The sequence below is a fragment of the Cynara cardunculus genome (assembly GCF_001531365.2).
Source record: "Cynara cardunculus var. scolymus isolate 2C chromosome LG 7, CcrdV1, whole genome shotgun sequence".
NCBI lineage: Eukaryota > Viridiplantae > Streptophyta > Magnoliopsida > Asterales > Asteraceae > Cynara > Cynara cardunculus.
In genome coordinates, this window is record NC_037534.1 from 933,790 (window position 1) to 953,614 (window position 19,825).

General features: G+C 33.6%; 2 protein-coding genes across 2 annotated transcripts; one reads left to right on the forward strand and one right to left on the reverse strand.

Moving 5' to 3' along the window:
- The first annotated feature begins 8,500 nt into the window (after positions 1–8,500).
- Positions 8,501–15,381, forward strand: LOC112515627 (serine/threonine-protein kinase STY13-like). The gene is made up of 6 exons (XM_025122532.1): positions 8,501–8,936; positions 11,026–11,147; positions 12,374–12,570; positions 12,973–13,147; positions 13,236–13,370; positions 15,022–15,381. The coding sequence occupies exons 1-6, from the start codon at positions 8,501–8,503 to the stop codon at positions 15,229–15,231; spliced, it is 1,275 nt and encodes a 424-aa protein (XP_024978300.1). The 3' UTR covers positions 15,232–15,381.
- Positions 15,382–17,217: 1,836 nt separating this feature from the next.
- Positions 17,218–19,399, reverse strand: LOC112515630 (bidirectional sugar transporter SWEET4-like). The gene is made up of 6 exons (XM_025122534.1): positions 19,354–19,399; positions 18,735–18,771; positions 18,404–18,620; positions 18,127–18,288; positions 17,876–17,995; positions 17,218–17,340 (listed from the first exon to the last, which is right to left on the reverse strand). Exons 1-6 carry the CDS (start codon positions 19,397–19,399, stop codon positions 17,218–17,220), a joined length of 705 nt encoding a protein of 234 aa, XP_024978302.1.
- Positions 19,400–19,825: the final 426 nt, after the last annotated feature.

Sequence of the window (19,825 nt, forward strand, 5' to 3'; positions counted from 1 at the left end):
TTGAGAGAAGAACCCAGATAATTTGCAGGGGGCCAAAATCTATGCTTGTTGAAAGAGTAAAGTTTCATGAGGTCCGAATTTACGCTTTACACCCTTCTCCTTATAAATAATTTACAAACTCAAAGGTTTCAACAAACTCTCTTCATTAACATTGTATTCAACGTTGTTTCGTTATCGACATGATTGGTTTTATTCGTTGATGTTTTGTCGATGACTCCAAGTTTGCATCGTAACAATGATTTCGTCAACCATCTTATCAGTGTCGTAGACTTCTGATGAACTGAAACTGATTCAAAAGATAAATTTTTGTTTGTTTTCACTTGGATTCTAATACGAGCCAAAAAAAAATTTTGGGTGACCACGAGTTTTCGAGATAGCTTATGTGCACCAACTAATCCCAAGACGATCATCTGCTTTGCAGATAGTCCGGAGTCACCGCATTTGAACCTCTGTGGCCACAAGGGGATTTTTATTCCTCTTCGGATTTGAACATGGGACCTCTAGACACTTTTAACTTTTGGAGCTTAAACTCAAACCAATCAGGCACCACCCTTGTGGTTCCAACTAATCCCTTTGCGACCATGGATGACATGGATTCATCGTGGGTGAACCTCCATAGCAACAAGTGCTTTGGCAGTGTGTAGATTCAAATCCGATGAAGATGGGATTTTCACTAAATCCCTCTAAATCTTAACCATGGCCAACATTGACCATGGCAATGATGATGAATTAGCGTCTTTGAGCCAACCATGTCGAGAAATTAAAAACGGTTGGACAAGTGTGGTTTTTCCTCAGTTCGTCGTTGAATCGTCTCTTCAAATACCATATTGATATGACGAGCATTGTGGAGGAAGTACATTGCGGTATCTTAGTGTAAGAGTGTAAGGTGGGTGACTCGGTGGGACTGGATTTAAAACTAATACAATTTCATAAAGAATTACCCTTTTCCTTTGAGACAATTTAGACTGAGTAGTGGAATCTTAAATGCAGATATATGCAACCGCTCCTGTTAAGTGTCTTGTGTGTCACTTACAGCCATTTCGGTTAATTGTTTTTCAAATAGGACTTCGGACCTAATTTTTTGTCCAACGGACCTAGTATTATAAATCCAAACCCTTCTTTCGGGTTTGACAACTTGTCATTGCCTACCCTATAAATGGGCCGAGCTTGCCCATAGGCTAATGTGCCTAAAAAGTGCAACTCTTAATTAACAAATATGAAGCCAAAAAGTAAAGGAAAAACATCAAATTAAAACTTTAAGCAGCTATTGACTTTATCCATTGTTGATCGATTAGGACTTTTGACATAAGGATGTTAACAAAGATAATGTAGAGCTTTTTGGGTTTTCAAGAAAAAACAAAGAGTCCCAACTCCATCATATAACTTTAATAATTTAATTTTAAAATATATTGATATAATTTTAATTAACGGTAAAAAATATTAATTATAAAACATAAACGGGCCGGACGAACCTGTCCATATTTGTTTTTACATTGTCATATCCGCCCATTAATTTTAACAAACAAAACCGGGTCTGTCTATTTTCTCGATAATGGTTGTCCAAACTCATATTTCTAGCAGGCCAGATAGGCTGAGTCTAATGGGTCGTCCTGTCCATGAACAACTCTAGTCAAGGGCATAAGTGGTTTTTATATTTCGTTCAAGGGGGGGGGGGGATATGACTTCATAAGAAGGTGTATTTTGTACACTGGACAAGGCAGAAAAAAAACAGAATATAAATCAATGTTCCACGTTTGGAAAGACTCTTATGTGGAACAACTGGATTCCACCTCTACCCCAGGGAACAAGGTAAAACAAACCTATATTTTACCAAAATTACCTAGAAAAATAAAACCTATTTTTTTAGACTGTTTAATTTTTTTAATTTTTAGAGACACTTATATCTTATTGTCCTCTTATCTGGTAAGAGGTAAACCAACATCTTATTTGCCTCTTATTGTTCTCGAAACCTTTAGCAATGATGTTTCTCAATCGATTTACCTTAATCGATCATTTATCTCAATTGATCATTACCACATTGATCCTCACGTCTCTCAATTGGTGCATTTTAATAGGATTTAAATGTGTCAAATACCGTTGATGACATATTTTCATTTAAATGAATGCCAATTACATGATTTGAATACAAATTTCTTAATGATGATGAATAAATATGTGAAATTATATAAATTTATCTATAAATTCAACATTATAATTTTTTAATCGGTAAAATAGACAATTTAAACAATAATCAGTTTACAAAAACAAACAGTCTTATTGATTCAAATTTCAGACTTCAGCACCACCTCTTATTAATCAGAAGTAAAATCATATTTCACACTTCAGTACCTCTTAAAAAACAAACGTCACTTAATGTTCGGTTACATTTACATATGAAATATTACCTGACAAAAAATAAAATATAAACACCTAAAAATATATATATAATAAACGAAGCTGAGATATGAAAAACCAATTTTTTTAACAAAAAGAAAATTATAATTAATTCTTAAAAAAAATATTTTATATATTTAAACCCGGAATAACTCAACCGGGTATGGGCCCATGGGTTTTTAACCCGTGAAGAATTTTGCCCGCCTCACCGTTAGGGTTTAAAGACGTTGATTTTGAACACAAGAAGCTCTGCGACTGTAACCAACAATGGCGTCCAGTTCAGGGAAACAGGTTTTTCAGCGAGTTAGGTCGTTCCTCGCCTCCAGTCGTAAACCTCAATTTCAATCCAATACAACTGGATTGTCACCGGAGTCTTCCAAAGCTTTCTCTAGCATCTCCGGTCGCCGGAACCCTCGCCTCTTATCCAGGTTCATTTCTACTGTCACACCTCTTTTATTCAATCTGTAAACAAAAAATATATACATTTGTATTCGAATTCAGCGATTTGATTATGCTATAACATGCTCAGTTATAGAATCCTATTTGAATTTATCATTAGGGTGACAATCTGGTTACGATCGGGTAATTTCAAGTCAATTTTTATACCTCTTCCGTTTCACCAACTAAAAGAATTTGACAGTATCGTCAAGCTTACCAACCACCTGAAAAACCCTACGATTTTGGAAGTTTGAACTGTGATTAAGTTACCAATTTAGGAATCGGAGTTTGGATTTAGTTATGTGGTGTTTGTATCATAGGTTTCCGGTGGAATTGGGTGGTATGCAGTCTCTGATGCCTCTTCATTCCGTAACCGCTTCAGCATTGCTTAACTCAATGTTGTCTTCCAAGGTTGGCCAGTGGAGTTCAATATCTGAAGGTGCATCTCCTGAACTTGTTTTTCTATTTCGAGTTGGAAATCATTTACTCAATTTATCGTGTTATTCCCCTTTTCTTTCAGCAATTCTATGTTATTATGTACTGTTATTCCACTTGGTTCATGTAGGTTCATAAGATGTATGCTCACTGGTTCCATGTTGATGTTAATTTATACTTTTTCTGTCCTAAAACAAGTGTCTACGTTTCTGTTTTAGTGTGTCATAAAATAAACGTCCACTGTTCAAAGTAAGGAGTTGTTTATCAAATGCTTACAGTCAAGGGTCACCATGTTTGCTTACCTTATTGGGTAACATTTCCGGTCATCAAAGTGGGTTGTTGGTAAGCGTTTATCAACCGGTAAGCGCTTACCAGATGAGAGTCACCACCTTCACTTACCGTGCAAGACTCTCGATCCTTGTCTTGCCTCTTACCAGGATGATTCTCGGTTCTTGCCATGCTCACCTGGGAAGGCAAGTGTCCTGGTAAGCACTTACCAGGTAAGCGCTTGGTAAACGGCTCCTAAATGCTTACTTTCCGATTCTACCCTTAATATGAGATGGATAAGTTCATTATGCCCTCCGTTATTAAGGATAAAATTGCATTTAGTTAATTAAAACGTGTAATAATTACAAACTTATATAACTTCTGTGTCATTTTTGTTGTGGACGTTTATTTTGGGACGGAGAGAGTATGATATATTATCGATGTGTGAAGTGTTGCAAAATTTTATGATCTTCCTGGTTGGTTTTGTGCTAATGTGCTCTAGTGTTGGTTTTGAATTCACATTAATCTTGACAATCCTTATAGTGTAAATAATCGATTAGTACCTTTTATGTGCAATTTTATGATAAAAATCGTTGTGCTCTCTCTTTAAGACCTTAACGGGCCCTGAGCATATGCAGTGTCTGCATTATATATTGTCCTTTAGGGTGCGTTTGGTACGTGGATCAGATTGGACGGAGGTTGCTGGGCAAGAGTGAGGTAGGCGGGTGAAAGAATTATGGAAGGTTTTAAGGTTTGACGTGGGTGATTTAGTAATTATCCAATCTTGTAAAAATCTCCTTGATTTTTGTTCCACCTATTTTGGTGAGACAAAAATAATGCATTTTTGTCCCGCTCAGTCTCATCCTGTCCTAGTCTAATGTTGCGCTAAGTGGGGCATCAAGCTTTTGTTCTGCCATGTTCACGTATAAAACGCTCCTAAAATCACATGTGAGAATCATAAACCTCAACCGATCACCAAACAAATTGGCCTAGGTATGTAGATTTGATCTTCGTTGAAGACGAAGGTTTAATTCATCCTTCCCCCAAATTATACATGGTTAGTAACGAGATTACTAATGTAATGCTTTAGCATTAGGCTTTCGACTTCCATTTGTTTACCTCCGTGGTTTAAATCTTTATTCCTGCTACCTGTTTGCTCACACTCTATGGCTTTAAAACACGTCTGACGTTATAAGGCAATTTTCGTTCCTCTCCCCAACCAATGTGGGATCTTGCAGCTAGGACTTCTTTTAATGTAATCCATTAATCTGTTAGTACATCAAAAGCAAACAAGCTCATTTCTTTATAGTGCGGATTCAGACAGAGAAAGAATGACAAATCGTCTTGCGAACTGTATAATAACCACTTCCTCACAAATATGGGTACCAGCGGATACGCGGTTCATGACCCAGTCGGGGACTGAGATTCCCCGTATAACCAAGTCTCGGATCCGGTTCTGGGGATATCCCACTTTTTTGCACAATTCATCAGTTATGCACCTTCTTTGCTTGTTCTGGTATCCTCTATTCCAATTATTAGTAACACAGAAAACGCATTTTCTTGATCTAGATGTACAAGGATGCGGTAGCCCGAATTAGATCCCATAATTTATTATATCAGTGTGTGAGAAATCCTAGTTTCAGTGTAAACTAAATCAACGACATGGTGGTCATATATAACTGTAATTTACGTGTTTTAATATTGTACATAAACAATAACTTATTTGAGTTTCTTCGTACAACACAGTCTGTAAGAGATATGTTTAAACGAATTAATTAAATGTGTTTTTTGATATTATTTTCTTGGTGATCAATTGACATGATTTAAGTTGTGTTTTTGTTTATATTACAGGATTTGCAACACCACTATAACATGGCCTACAACATATGAAGGTGAGGTTGTCTCTGTGAGTTGTTTTGATATCTTGTTTCCAAATAATTTCCAAGAACTACAACTCTTATAATGATGATATGGGTGTCTTTGGACTTGTGACATTTTGAATGAAAATGTGTTTGTTGTACAATTTTTTGGGGTAACCGTGGGTTTCCGAGGCGGCTTACACACAATGACTAGCACCCTAGGCGACCACGAATTGTCTGCAGTCACTACAGGTGAACTTTCATGGCCACAAAGGCTTTGGCAACGCTTGGAAACGAACCAGGGGTAGATGAGATTTTTCGCTACATATCTTGAGGGCTTTGGACACTGATTTAGCTATTATTGATATGTTGAATCAGATGGATATCAATCGAAATACCATTTTGATACATCTTTTTTCATAGCATTATTGTTGTGACGACATAAGACAGTGTTGGATGTAAAAACCAAACCAAACAAAACGACCCTGGTATATTCTACCTAGAGGTGGGGTCTGGGGAAAGTAAGATGTATGCAAACCTGATCTTTATCTCAGAAACTAGAGTGGTTGTTTCCGTAGAGACTTTCTACTTGTGAAAAATGTGTGAAAGAGAGAAAAACAAGTACATTTAAATTTAGGGAAGATAAATATAAGCTCGTATTGACCGTAAAAACCAAACGAAACGATTCCCTGTAATATTCCACTCGGAGGTGGGGTCTTGGAAGAGTAAGATCTATGCATACTTGATCGATCTCTGACTCAAAAAGTAAAGTGATTCTTTCCCTAGATACCTCCGACTTATAGAAAATGTGCGAAAGAGAGAAAAACATGCACACGAAAGAAATGTAAGCTTGTGTTACTGTTAAAAATCAAATAATCTCAGTATATCACACTCAGAGGTGGGGTCTGCAGAGAGCAAGATGTGTGCATATTTGAATTATTAATTGCTATTTATTCATTAATATTAATTAAATTAATTAATTAGAATTATTATTAATCTTATCAATTTTTTATATTATTACTTTTATTATTTTTCAATATATGTGGTTGTTAAATAGCAAATATAACAATTTTAAAAACAAAATTATATTTCGTTTGTTATTTTTGATAAATGTTTTAATAAAGTATTTAAATTAACTTGTATTTTTTTAATAAATTATTTTTTTACCATCTAGTTTGTATTAATTAATATATATTATATTATTAATGATTTGGTTTAAATATATTGTAAAATATTGTAATTGACTAATTTTTTATCACTTTCCTTTTGGTCATTTTGCAATTTTCAAATAATTTATCAGTTGGTTTTTATCAAATATAATTAGTTTATGAGCTATTTTATTAATTATCAGCTAGTTTTTTTTAAAGTATATAATGTCTATATACGACAAATAGAACCAATAAATTCACACACCCTTCTCACATTTGGTGATATTTGAATTCTTGATTTCCTAGGTTGTCAATGACTCACATACCACTAGAACAAAATCCCTCTCAACTAGTTTATCAAATGTAACTTTAACATTCCAACAAAAATTTTAAATGAATTGTATACTAAATATTAATACATTCCATTTGATTAGTAGCAATAATAAGAAAGCAATTTCTTTCTTTTCAACATTTATTTTTATAGAATTTTCAATTTTAAATTTTTTTTTATTTTTTTTCTTCTATTTTGATAAAAAAATTAAAAATTAAAAAATTTGTTAAAATAATTAAGAGCATTTTTTATGAAGGTTTTTAAACGAACCTACTTTTAGTACTTTTTATCGTTGCATCAATTCCAATTCATCAAATTAAAAATCTATATAGAAATTTATAATGGTAGTTTTTATAAGAATCTCTTCATGTATTTTTAACATCAATAGTTATTATGTATTTATAATAAATATCAAATATTTAATTTATAAACACCTTTAATTTGAAATTGTCTATAAATCGTTTCATTTGTTGGGTCATTTAGAGAAATGATCTTAAATGATTTTTTAAAAACTAAATTCATGATTAGGGCTGTAAATGGGTTGGGTTGGTCGAATGGAAGACATTACAACAACCCAACCCAACTCAATGTTTGTGGTTTGAAAAATCTCAAACCAACCCAATAAAAACTACAACTCAACCAACCCAAACCATGTGGATTTGGTTGGGTTGGTTAGATTGATCGGGTTGAAACTTTGGTACATCGTTTTACAATCTAGTTAAATGTTTGTGTTAAACCAAGTGAAATCAAAATGATAACAAACAAAAAAGATTAATAAACTCAAAAAAGAATGTTAAAGGTTCATATAAATAAAATAGTAAAATTACCGTTGAAATTGTAAAATAAATTTGAATAGAACTAATATAGTGCAATCACTAATTAAGGACTTAAGAATCATAATAAATCCATAATATAGAAAGACTCCGGATTGGGTTAAGTTCAAATGATCCTAACCCAATTCCAACCTAATAAATGTGATACGACTTAATTTTGTATCAACTATGTGTCGTGTTACCTCGAGTTGAATTTTTTGTGGGTTTCTTTGGATTGAGTTGGTCGGTATTTTGAACACCCTTATTCATGACCTTCTCATCTATATAAGAAATAATGACTTTATACTCATAAAAAAATCGTAGATTTAATTAAAATCTCATTTAAGATTATATACCTGAAAATGTCTCTTTATCCGTTCTAGAAAGTTTGTTTTAAATCACAAGGGTAGTGCGTGATTGGTTTGAACTTGAGCTCCACATGTCAAAAGTGTGGGGATGTCTCAGGTTCAAATCCAAGGATAAATAAAAATTTCATTGTGGCCACGGAAGTTCAAATACGATGACTCTGGACTATCTACAAAATAGATGGTCGTATTAAAATTAGTCGGCTCATAGAGCGGGCTGCTTATGCAGGTTAATAGAAGAAAATTTTGTTTTAAATATAAAAAATATTCAAAATCTAAAGACCCCGGGTATTTGGACACGTGTCTACATCCCATTGATGTGCATGCTTATGCCTTTACCCTCTTTTATTATATCTTTTGAGGCAAAACCACCCAAACTGCAAAGAAAGTAGTTGGTCTTCCCACCATTCCTTTTTCACTCACACATTTCTCCACCATTTTGCACCCAGAGATGGCGGGAAACGACGACCATATCAAAAATGGCTTTCTCCGAGCAGATCAGATCGATCTCAAGAGCTTAGACGAACAATTACAGAGGCATCTCACCACCGCCGCTGCTACCACCGGTACCAGAAGAACAAGAAGTTTCGACAAGAATACTAGCATCAATCTCACCATTAGCGGCATTAATTTCAGTACTAATCCTTCTTATAATCAACAAAAACTTGATAATCTTCATCTTCAACACAATCACCATGGATTACATGGAGATGGAGGAGGAAATCGAGATGGAAACAACACCTCTAGGTTAAGGATTGATACAAATAGTAATCGGCGGAGGCAAGATTGGGAGATCGATCCTTCAAAACTCGTCATCAAATCTGTTATAGCTCGTGGCTCCTTTGGTACCGTTCATCGCGGCGTTTATGATGGCTTAGATGTTGCAGGTATGATTTGTGTTACTTTATATTACAGTTTTCATCCTTGATTTGCTGCTTAGAATACCAATTAACAAACTATTCTTGTTGAATTTTTATCAAACACTTTGTGTGCAGCATCTTCTCTCTGTCAATTAGAAGTGTTTCTTATGGCTATATACTCATAACGTGTAGTTCTTCTTCATCTGCTCAATTTCATGGTTTATTTTCTTAGATTTTGCCTTACGATTCAACCATTCGCCGTTCAGATTACTAGAGATGACCTATTTTGGCTGTCCTAATGAAGAGGGAAGGATAGACGACTCTGATCGTGACTTCTTGAACTTTCCTTTGTGTTTCTTTTACTTTTTTGCTTTTTTAGTTGCAAAATTTCTTTCTATCATTTATATGAAGCACAACTTTCCCATACACCATTGCCAATGCCGAGCCAAGGAATAGTCGGGTGGATTTAGGTAAGTGATGGAAAAAGATTAGCTCACTTTGTGTTTCCTAAAATTAAAAACAGCTAGAATTTTTGTCTAGCAGCTCCACGGTGCATCAAAGGTCTACAAAATTGGCCGATATGTTTTTAACTGAATTCCACAGTTTCAAGGATTTTTGGTTGATTTTCAGAGATTTTTGTAAGTTTGTGGTCGATTTTTCGAGGAGTTATTTTTCGTGTTTTTGGTTGATTTTGAGGAGTTCTTTTTTTTTTTTTTTTTTTTTTTTGCGCTTGATTTCAAGTTTTTTTGGGGGTTTTGGTGATGTCTTTGTATTTTTTTAATATTCTGAATCACCCCTCAATGTTTAGCGTGTGTACATTTCATACCCTAAAAATTGTTCTACTTGTGAAAAACAGCACACACTGTCTGCCCCTGTTATAAAATGTGGTTGGAGCCTATTGTTAATGTCATTATATATAGTATTAGCTTGCAATTTTAAATCCTTTCGAGTCCCTTTTTATTTCTCGGTAACGACAAGCAGAAATAAAAAGAACCACTTGGGTGTTGTAAAAAAAACTTTTATGTCATTTTTAGTGAAACCGTAATTTTTATAATTAATATTTATTTTATTTTATATTATATTATGCTAATTATTTTATGTATTCACTATAAATTTTTATAGATCCATCTCTAGTATAAAAGTCAGAATGTGAAATCATGACCTATAAGTTAAAGTATCAAAATATTTACACTTATAAAGAAACTTTAGTGCCAAAAGTCTAACTCACGAGATGGACCTGATCCACAGTTGGCCTCTTTGTGTTAAGTTGAATCTTCAAGTTAACTTTTTTATCACGTGGTTTGAGTTTGACATGTAAAGATTATGTGAAGGAGAATTAAAGGTGTATCTATGTTTTGTCTTCTCAAAAAATCTAGGGTATGTCATCATAGCTTTTTTTGGAGAATAAAAAAAAACTAAAATAAATATTGATGTATCACAAAACAACCACCTATTCTACAAAAATTATTTACTACGTTTTTTGCACAATGTTTTTTAAACATATTTTACCCAAAATTTCACGTTTTTCTCGGTGCTCACCCTCAGCGGCGGATCTAACGCGGATATAACCTGTAAGTACGGGGGAAAAGTCTCAGTCAAAAATTCAAAACCTTTGTTGACTAGCTTAAATTTTCTATTTTCGCTTTAGTTTTGCATAAGGCCATATGTTTCCCTCCTCCAAGAATGGACCCATAAAAATACAAATAAAAAAAAATCTAAAAAAGGTGTTGTTTGCTCACACTTTTACATAAATGAGATTTTTATGGAAACAATCTTTCTACTTGTTGGGATATAAAACAAGTGTGTTGCGAGGTAGATCCATGAATTTTTTGGAGTGATATCACAAAATAAATACTATAATGACCTAAAGTTTTATTTCATAGTTTTTCATAAAAACCCCTGAAGTTTTAATGTTATAGTTTTACCCAGAAAAACTTATAGTTGTACATTTAAGGTCCTAAAAGATTTGATACTTAACCCCATTATTTTAGTGGTTTTTCTTGCAATCACATTCTTAAGGTTAGATCTGCCCCTCAATATGTGTACATTTTACCTTTAAACCCTACTTTCGAGTAAGATTTCTTGATAATGAAGTCTAGCTGCTTTTTATCCTCAGTTAAACTTCTTGATTGGGGTGAAGAAGGCCACAGGACAGATGCTGAAATAGCTTCACTTAGAGCAGCTTTTACCCAAGAAGTTGTTGTGTGGCACAAACTTGACCATCCTAATGTAACTAAGGTAAAAGTTTTTCTTTCATTCTTTACTTCCAATGAATATATAATTATATCCCATTTGTAGAATAATCTTTATATATGTAGGACGCTATGCTCTTTTTATAATGGTTGTTTAGAGGGGTGTTCAAAAGGGTTTCAAATATTCTAACAATTTTTAGAATAAGGGGTGGTTTACCAAAGGTTTACCAGCAGTAGTCATTGTTCGCACTTCCTTACCAGGTAAGATTATAGGCCATCAAAATGACATACTAAACAATAATCTTACCTTAAAAGTGTTACTGGATATGATTGTCGATCCTTTTCATGTCTTTTACCGGTAAGATTGTCGGCCCTTGTCATGCTAGCCTCACCGGCAAGTGTTTTCCTGGTTACCTTTGGTAAACGACCCCTGATGATACATCATGATGCTGGTTCAACTTCTCTCGTAGGTTTCTTCCATCACTGTATGGTTTCTTTTAGATAGAGATTCAAATGGGTCACATATATCCTAACAATGTTAGAGGAAGGGGCTGTTTACCCGACGCTTACCTGGTAAGAGTCAACACTTTCACTTAAGTTAGTAGGTAAGATATTAGTCTATTAAAACGGCATCGTATGCAACAATTTTATCCGGTACGCACTTACCAAGTAAGAGTTGTCACTCTCACTTACTGCAAAAGACTTCCGGTCCTTGTCATCGTCTTACCAGGTAAAATTCTCAATCCTTGTAATGTTCAAACCTGGTAAACACTTACCACGTTAGCATTTAGTAAACAAACCCCTTAATGCCAACATCATGATGCTTAGATCAACTTCTCTCAGGTTTATTCCTTCTCTTTAAGGGTACTCTTTTAGAAACAAATTCAAAAGGGTTCCACAAAACATCATGATCCTAGTTCAACTTCTTTTATGTTCAAGTATAATATATATATATATATATATATATATATATAAATACATAAAATACTCACGTACACATCTCACATATGATAAGATTTAAATATGTAACCTCTTAAAGGTTGGGATCTACCGGTCATCCAGGCACCTGGGCCAATATGACCTTTTTTATTACTTCAACTTCTCTTCCAGGTTTATGCTTTATTCCTTTTGTGCATTTACTAGTTTCAACTTCTTATCAGCAGGCTGAAACATTCTGTTCTACTTGGTTATTGCTACTTTATTTTTTTTCATGGGTGTTTTCGGTTTAACTTTGCGGTTATGCTTTCCTTTTCCTTTGTTTCTCTCTGGCAGTTCATCGGGGCCACCATGGGCACGTCAGAACTAAACATACAGGCAGATAACGGTCATTTTGGCGTGCCACGTAACTCTTGTTGTGTAGTTGTGGAATACCTTCCCGGTGGTGCTCTGAAATCTTTCCTCATAAAAAACCGAAGAAGGAAGCTGGCTTTTAAAGTCGTCATGCAACTAGCACTTGATCTTGCGAGAGGGTGCGTGTCTATACCCTTTTGTTACAATAAATTTGAAATCATTTGTGTCGGTGAGTCCCACATTGGCTAGACATGAACCATCGAACCTGTATATAATGTGGCTTATTCAATAAGTTTTGAGGGAAGAGCTTCATGTAGAAAGTCAAGTTTGTTACAAACCTACTTCTTTCGTTTTAAAAGAGCTACTCCTTCATCTATGAAAAAACCTCCCAAATTTTTTTTTCCCGATCTATACAAATATCTTTATCCATACATAACTTGATGAAAACCAACCAAGCCCCTAAAAATTATTTATACTCAATATATGTTGCAATCTCTCTTCTCTATTAAGTACTTTTTTAAGAATAGAACATCTCCTCTCTCTATAATGGGTCTTTTAGTAGTTTTCTCAATTCTTTGTAGGTTAAATTATCTTCATACAAAGAAGATTGTCCACAGAGATGTGAAGACAGAAAATATGCTTTTGGACAAGACCCGGACCTTAAAGATTGCGGACTTTGGTGTTGCTCGAGTAGAGGCATCGAACCCGAATGACATGACTGGTGAGACCGGAACCCTCGGTTACATGGCACCAGAGGTATTTAGTTAATTTGTGGTTCTCAATTTAGGACTTGGTTTATAGATCAACTTAACCATCTGTTTGAATGAAATCGGCATGGAGACAGGTCCTTAACGGCAGCGCCTATAACAGGAAATGCGATGTATATAGTTTCGGGATTTGTCTATGGGAAATATACTGTTGTGACATGCCGTATCCGGATCTTAGTTTCTCCGAAGTGACTTCGGCTGTGGTCCGTCAGGTATGCTTCTTTTTAAGTATATAATATTTATTTACTATAGATATTGACGCACCTTCTCACCTTTCGTAAGGTTTGAACCTTTGACTTTTTGGAGAGACTGGGCTGCCAGTAACCCGAGTACTGCTAGGTCAATGACCCTTTGGTCGGGTATGCTTTTTTTTAACGTTCGATAATCTAAGATTTTGAAGCACTCGGCAAGAAACGTGTAAACCAAAGCAAACCAACCTAGTAAGCGCTGCCGTTAAGAACCTGTCTCCATTTGACTATAAAAAATATCTAATGTTCAAGTAGTCGTTCAATTTGACTATAAAAAATATCTAATTTTCTTAAGAATATTAGTACAAGTCTGTTGGTTGATTCTTTCTCCTTACATAGAAGAGACTCATGTTCGAGTCTAGTCTACATATATTTTTTAAAAACAAAAGAGGTATATAAAAAACACAAATTTGACTACTATGGGACTCAAACCTGGGCCTTTTGTACGAAGACAAGAACATTTATCATCTTAGCCATTAAAGTCTTATGCTAACATTTCAGTTTCAAAAACTATATGGTGGCACCCTTTAGAAACGTAATATTTTGCCTTATGATAGAACCATGAAGCGGTGGAGTGCCACCGTACCATTTCATGTGGGTCCGCCCCGAATCCGACACAGAGTAGGGACTGGAAAGGGTAAGATGTACACATACCTTACCTAAAACCACTTGCTCTTCAAGTTCAAAGTTGACATAGTTTGTGCTCGAATATTTATGGGCAAAACGCATCAAAATGCAACAAAGTTCTGTTTAGTTCCTTATCTCCCATTTCACACCTGGGAATACATTGTTCTTATATAGATAAAGGCACTAACGATTTTTTTTTCTTCTCGATCAATATAACAAAGTTTTAAAATTTCTCATTTTTACCCATTTTGATCGGTAACCTATTGGTTTGTAAGATCCAATGACATGGATGCCAATTTATCCGCCATTACACTTTTGTAAATATTTCCTAAATGGGTATCTACGTCATTAGATGTTAATAGATCAATAGGTTATAAGTCAAAATGGGTACAAAATAGTAAATTTTGAATTTTATTACAACGATCGAGAAAAAAGATATTTGTTACACTAAATAAGAATTAAACCAAACTTTGTTGTATTTTGCGCAATATTTATCTAATGAAGTTATTCGATTTCCTTTTGATTACCTGAGAAACTCGTGTATCCACTCAAACTGTTAAGAGCTAAGAGCATCTCCAACATGTATGTTATATTTTTTTTTCTCTTTTTCAAGATTTGGAGATTTCTTCATTCTCTCTCCTTTTTTCTCTATTTTAAAGGAGAATAACATAGCTGTTGGAGCAAATTTTTCCAAGATCCCCAAAATTTCTAAAATAGCATACCTGTTGAAGATGCTCTAACATAGTCTCAATGAGGATTAGGCTCATAACATCTGTTAGACTTGAACAATTTCTCCTCAATATATGATGGAACCTCTTTCGTCAAAGGCTCTTTTGAACAGTAATCTGATGGGTTCGGATCTCACGTGTAGCATTTGCATTAGACATATAGAATGAAAATTCATCGTGATTGTTTTTTTTTTGGGAACGAAGCATCCATGTTGAAGACCCCGAAAGAGTGATATAAGTTTGTTGTGAATTAACTACAGAATTTGAGGCCCGAGATACCACGTTGCTGTCCGAACTCAGTTGCAACGGTTATGAAGAGATGTTGGGATGCGAATCCCGACAAGCGGCCGGAGATGGATGAGGTGGTGGCGATGTTGGAGGCCATCGACACTTCAAAGGGCGGAGGAATGATACCCGGAGATCAGCAGCAGCAAGGATGTTTCTGCTTCAATCGGACGAGAGGCCCTTAGGACCTCTTTTTACTGTTTGTATTATATCCCACACAAAGGTAGGGTCTGAAAAACTATTTTTACTGTTGATTTGGATCATGTAAGACCACACACTTTCTGTGACGTCTGTGAAACCATCTCATGTCTGTTGGATCACCTTCATCTCGTCGAACATTACATATAAAAATGTGAAGGTTCAATGAGATACTGATACTGTAAATCCAACAGTCAGGAAGTGGACTTACGAGTCTCATGTAAAGTCAACCGTTTGTATAGTACAATCATCAAATATACATATTTTGTATAGTACAATTATCAAAGTATATATAAATGCTTGTGCAACAAGAATAGTAAAAAGTGGTTTTTAAGAAACCGAATTCAAAAAAATGTTTTTGATGGGATTACTTAACCGGTAAATAAAAGGTTGTGTCTTGGGTCAGTTAGAATCTTTTTAAAGTCATCGGGTATTTTTCTCTCTGGTTGTCGGTTTGTCATTTTCAAAACCCCATGAAATTAGTTGAGAATACATTCATCCCAATCAAATACTTTTTGAAATTTTTTAGTCTATCTTCTCAATCAAATTTACCAACTTTTCAATCGAATTCCCGTTTTAGTCGGAGTTTTATAAAAAAGTTTGATCTCTTTTTGTTTTACTAGAAGGGTATTCATTCAATGCAGCGAGATACATATCTGTTTTAATGTTTCATTTTATTTCTTTCTTTGTCTCAGTCGATGTTATAATACGATTTTATGTGGTTTTGAGAAAACGATAATGTTTTTATTTTTAAATTAAATAAAATATAAATATGAAAATATCATAAAAAATTGGAAAAAAATATATTGGTATCAGTATCAAACTAATTATTTAAAATTTCTTCTTTTCTGTGTATTTATTTAATTCATTTTTTTCATTTCTAGTTTTAATAATATAATTTTTTATAAAGATAAATATTTTGTTAGAAGTCAATGACTATCTTAATTATATTTAAAAAAATTTATATTTAAAATAAAATGTTTATCTTTTATTTAATTATATTTATCTGTAGTTAGTTACACCAATTCAAACGTAAAACTTTAATAAGTTGTACTTATGCACAATTTACTTGTAATCTTAAATTTTAAGTGATATATACATCAATAAACAATACTTTATATATAAAAAAAATGATTTTTAAGAATTTTATTAAATATTTTATATAGAATATATATATTATATAGAATAAATTACCTTTCTTGTCCCTATAATTTTGTTAAATTTCATCCCTATAGATTTGAGATTACAATTTTTATCTGAGTTCAAAACTTTTGTTTATGGATTTGATGTCATTCACTAAATATTTCCTTTATCATCTCTTTCTCCACGAGGATGGAAGCTCAATTTATATTATTAAATAAATATCTGATAATATTTAACAATCGGTCAATGTCAAAGGACACCGTGTGTTTGGAAGAATAAAGATCTTGTCTTATTAAACTATCAATACACACATAAATTTGGGATTAAGTGAGATCAATTTTTTTTTATTTGATCCGTAAGACCATTTTTTTATACTTGAACTTCACAGCAAAACACTGTAAAGTAATCTTCACAATGTTTTTGCTGTGAAGGTTTGACTTTTTTTTTTTACCTTCAAGTGTAAATTATGGTCTCACGAGTCTCACAAAAACATGTTGATTTCATGTGAACTCAACCATATATATATATATATATATATATATATATATATATATATATATATATATATACCCCCTAGAATCACACGTGACAATGGTATAAAAAACCAAAAATTGAGTGAATAAATAATCACCAAGAAGAGCAAAATGATAAAAGTCATTAGAAACTTAAAAAATCCAAGAATAATGTTTCAAAAGACGAAGAACCAAAACAAACCAAAATCCGGAATCTGAAAACCTAATTAAAAAACAAAATCCAATTATACCTAGAAAACCTAAATTAAGAGGAGGAATGAGATAGGTTCCTGAAAACAGTATTAAATGTATAATGGTCTATACATTTTGAAGCTGTACCTCAGATGGTGGCCTTTCGTTCTTCCTTGGAGTTGTTCTCCAGAAACATGCATATAGAATAAGCTGAGTTAACCCAAGCACTGCCCCAGTACCATTTGCAATCTACAAAAAAATATTCAAAACATAACAATTTGATTACACCAACCGCAAAGATTGCCATCAAAGATGCAAGGATGTATGAAATCCCATTTTAACAAGTTCATTACTTAGCATGTCAATTGACCTTCAAAAATTTGGTACTCAGTTGGGTCCATGCTTTAGCAACATTATCCCATATCCAAAATTTCTAAAATAACATACTGATATAAAGAAGTCTTCAAAAAGATTGGAACGACCATTCATTAAATTTCTCTCCAAAAGAGAGTGCAAAAAACCCTTGAAAAAAGAACAAAGATTACAACATATATGGAGGAGAAATAGTCCAATCTAAAAGCCTATTATTGTTCACTAGTGTCAAGTCCTTAGACCAGTATACCTTAACTTCGGTATAGTGTTACTATGTTGCTATGGTACTATGTTATTATGTGAAATCATATTAAATTAATCTTCAAAAGAATTGTAGAATAAATTAAAGGAGGGAGGTTTAGACATATGTTGTGGAAAAATGGTGCAAATTGTAGTTTGAAAGATGTTATACCAGAATGAAGAGATCAAATTTGAGGAGAGCATAAGTTGTCCAGCAGCAACCATTCAAGAAAGCAGCCAATGAAAGTGGGAATGGCATGTATTCAACACTCTTAGTTCTGATCACTTTCCACTGTTGATTTTGATGAAGAAACAGGAAGCAAAAAAATCAATCACCAATTTCCTTCAGAGATATACATCTATGAGATGGGAATCAAAAGAGTTTGAAAAATTGAGAATGGGTTAACAATAAAGAACACATACCATGATAGTTAGAGGAGAACCATACATGATGATACCAAACACCACACAGAAGATTCCAACAAAATTGGATCTGCTAGCATGGGTATGGAAAAATCCCAAATCAAGACCTGCAATAGCACCAAGGCCAACAAGCTCGATAGCTAACCACGCTATGATCTTCTTCTGTAGGTAGGCAATACACAAAGAACAACAAAATTCATTAGATATACATGTATAATATAGACCGGCAAATGATCAGAAACCAGCATGTGATAAAGACAAACGAACAAGTACATACCCTGTGTGAATTTTTACCATAAATGAGGAATGAAGTGAGATAGATGAGCTCCAAAACTAGACCAGTAGCATTAATAGTGACCACAAGGGTACTATCAGGATGATTAAACGGCATACCATAGAAGATCCATAGCAAACAGTTCATAACACATGCTATATAAGGATCTGGCAAGAACTCCTCTACCGATTTGTTCTTGAAGATTCTCCAAATTGTAGGCCTACAAGTTTTATCAATTTGATTTCATATCAGTATCACATTCATATTAAAAAATACATACACAAACAACAAATTAACGTATATGATGTTGATCATGAAAAGAAAGGGAGGTTACGCTGGTGAGATGAACAGGAAGAAAGAGATGACATTCCCTGCGGAGAGAAAATCGATCGAACAACAAAACAAAGTAAACGCATGGAACATCAATACGAATTTGTAATCAGAAGTCGAACAGATGAATCATATCAATAGCAATCAATTAATTAGCTAACTAGAAATCCAAAATTTTGAATGCTTCATTTAATTCCGTCTAAAACTATCCCAAACCAAAAGCAAAGTTGATCAACCAGATAACGCATCGATTAACAATACCAACAGTCAGATCGTTGTTCTATCGAGCTTCTAATCACTACAACACGCAATATCATAGAACAACAATTTCACGATTACTTTCTTCACTCATATCTAACCGAATCAATACACACCAGTTCATGAAATTTAGGTACATGCTCATAACATGCGCATTTAATGTCGGTTTCCAAATGATTTTTTTGGAACTCTAACCAATTTCGTTCAGAAACATATACAAATTCTTAGAAACAACACATCAAAATCCTCTCTATACATATATCGATCACAATGTGTAAATGTAAATAAACGGTTAATTGATTCATCATGAAACAACCGAACAGCTTATTAACACAAACAATTGAAGAGATTAGATAAAATCATACCGATGATTCCAATAATCGTACGTATATCCTCATTATTCATCACCATTTTTGAAATTCAGAGCGAAGATTCAGAAAAGAGAGAATGATTATGATGTACGGAGTGAACGCAGTATGGATGGTGGTATATATATACATGTATGTACGTATATATATATATCCCTGTGATAAAAAATATTTCATAATTATCTATTTAATTTAAATTATATTTCATAATTATCTATTTAATTTAAATTTAAAAGATTTGTATATAATTCAAATATTAGTCATGACTAGAAGCGTACTCGTGCAATGCAGCGAGATACATCGTGATTTTAATATTTCATTTTATTCTTTATCTCAGTCGATGTTATAATATGATTTTATGTGATTTTGAGAAATTGATGATGTTTTTATTTTTGAATAAAATATATGTTTGAAGATATCAATAAAATTTGACAAAAATATATCGATATTAGTATCAAATTAACTATTT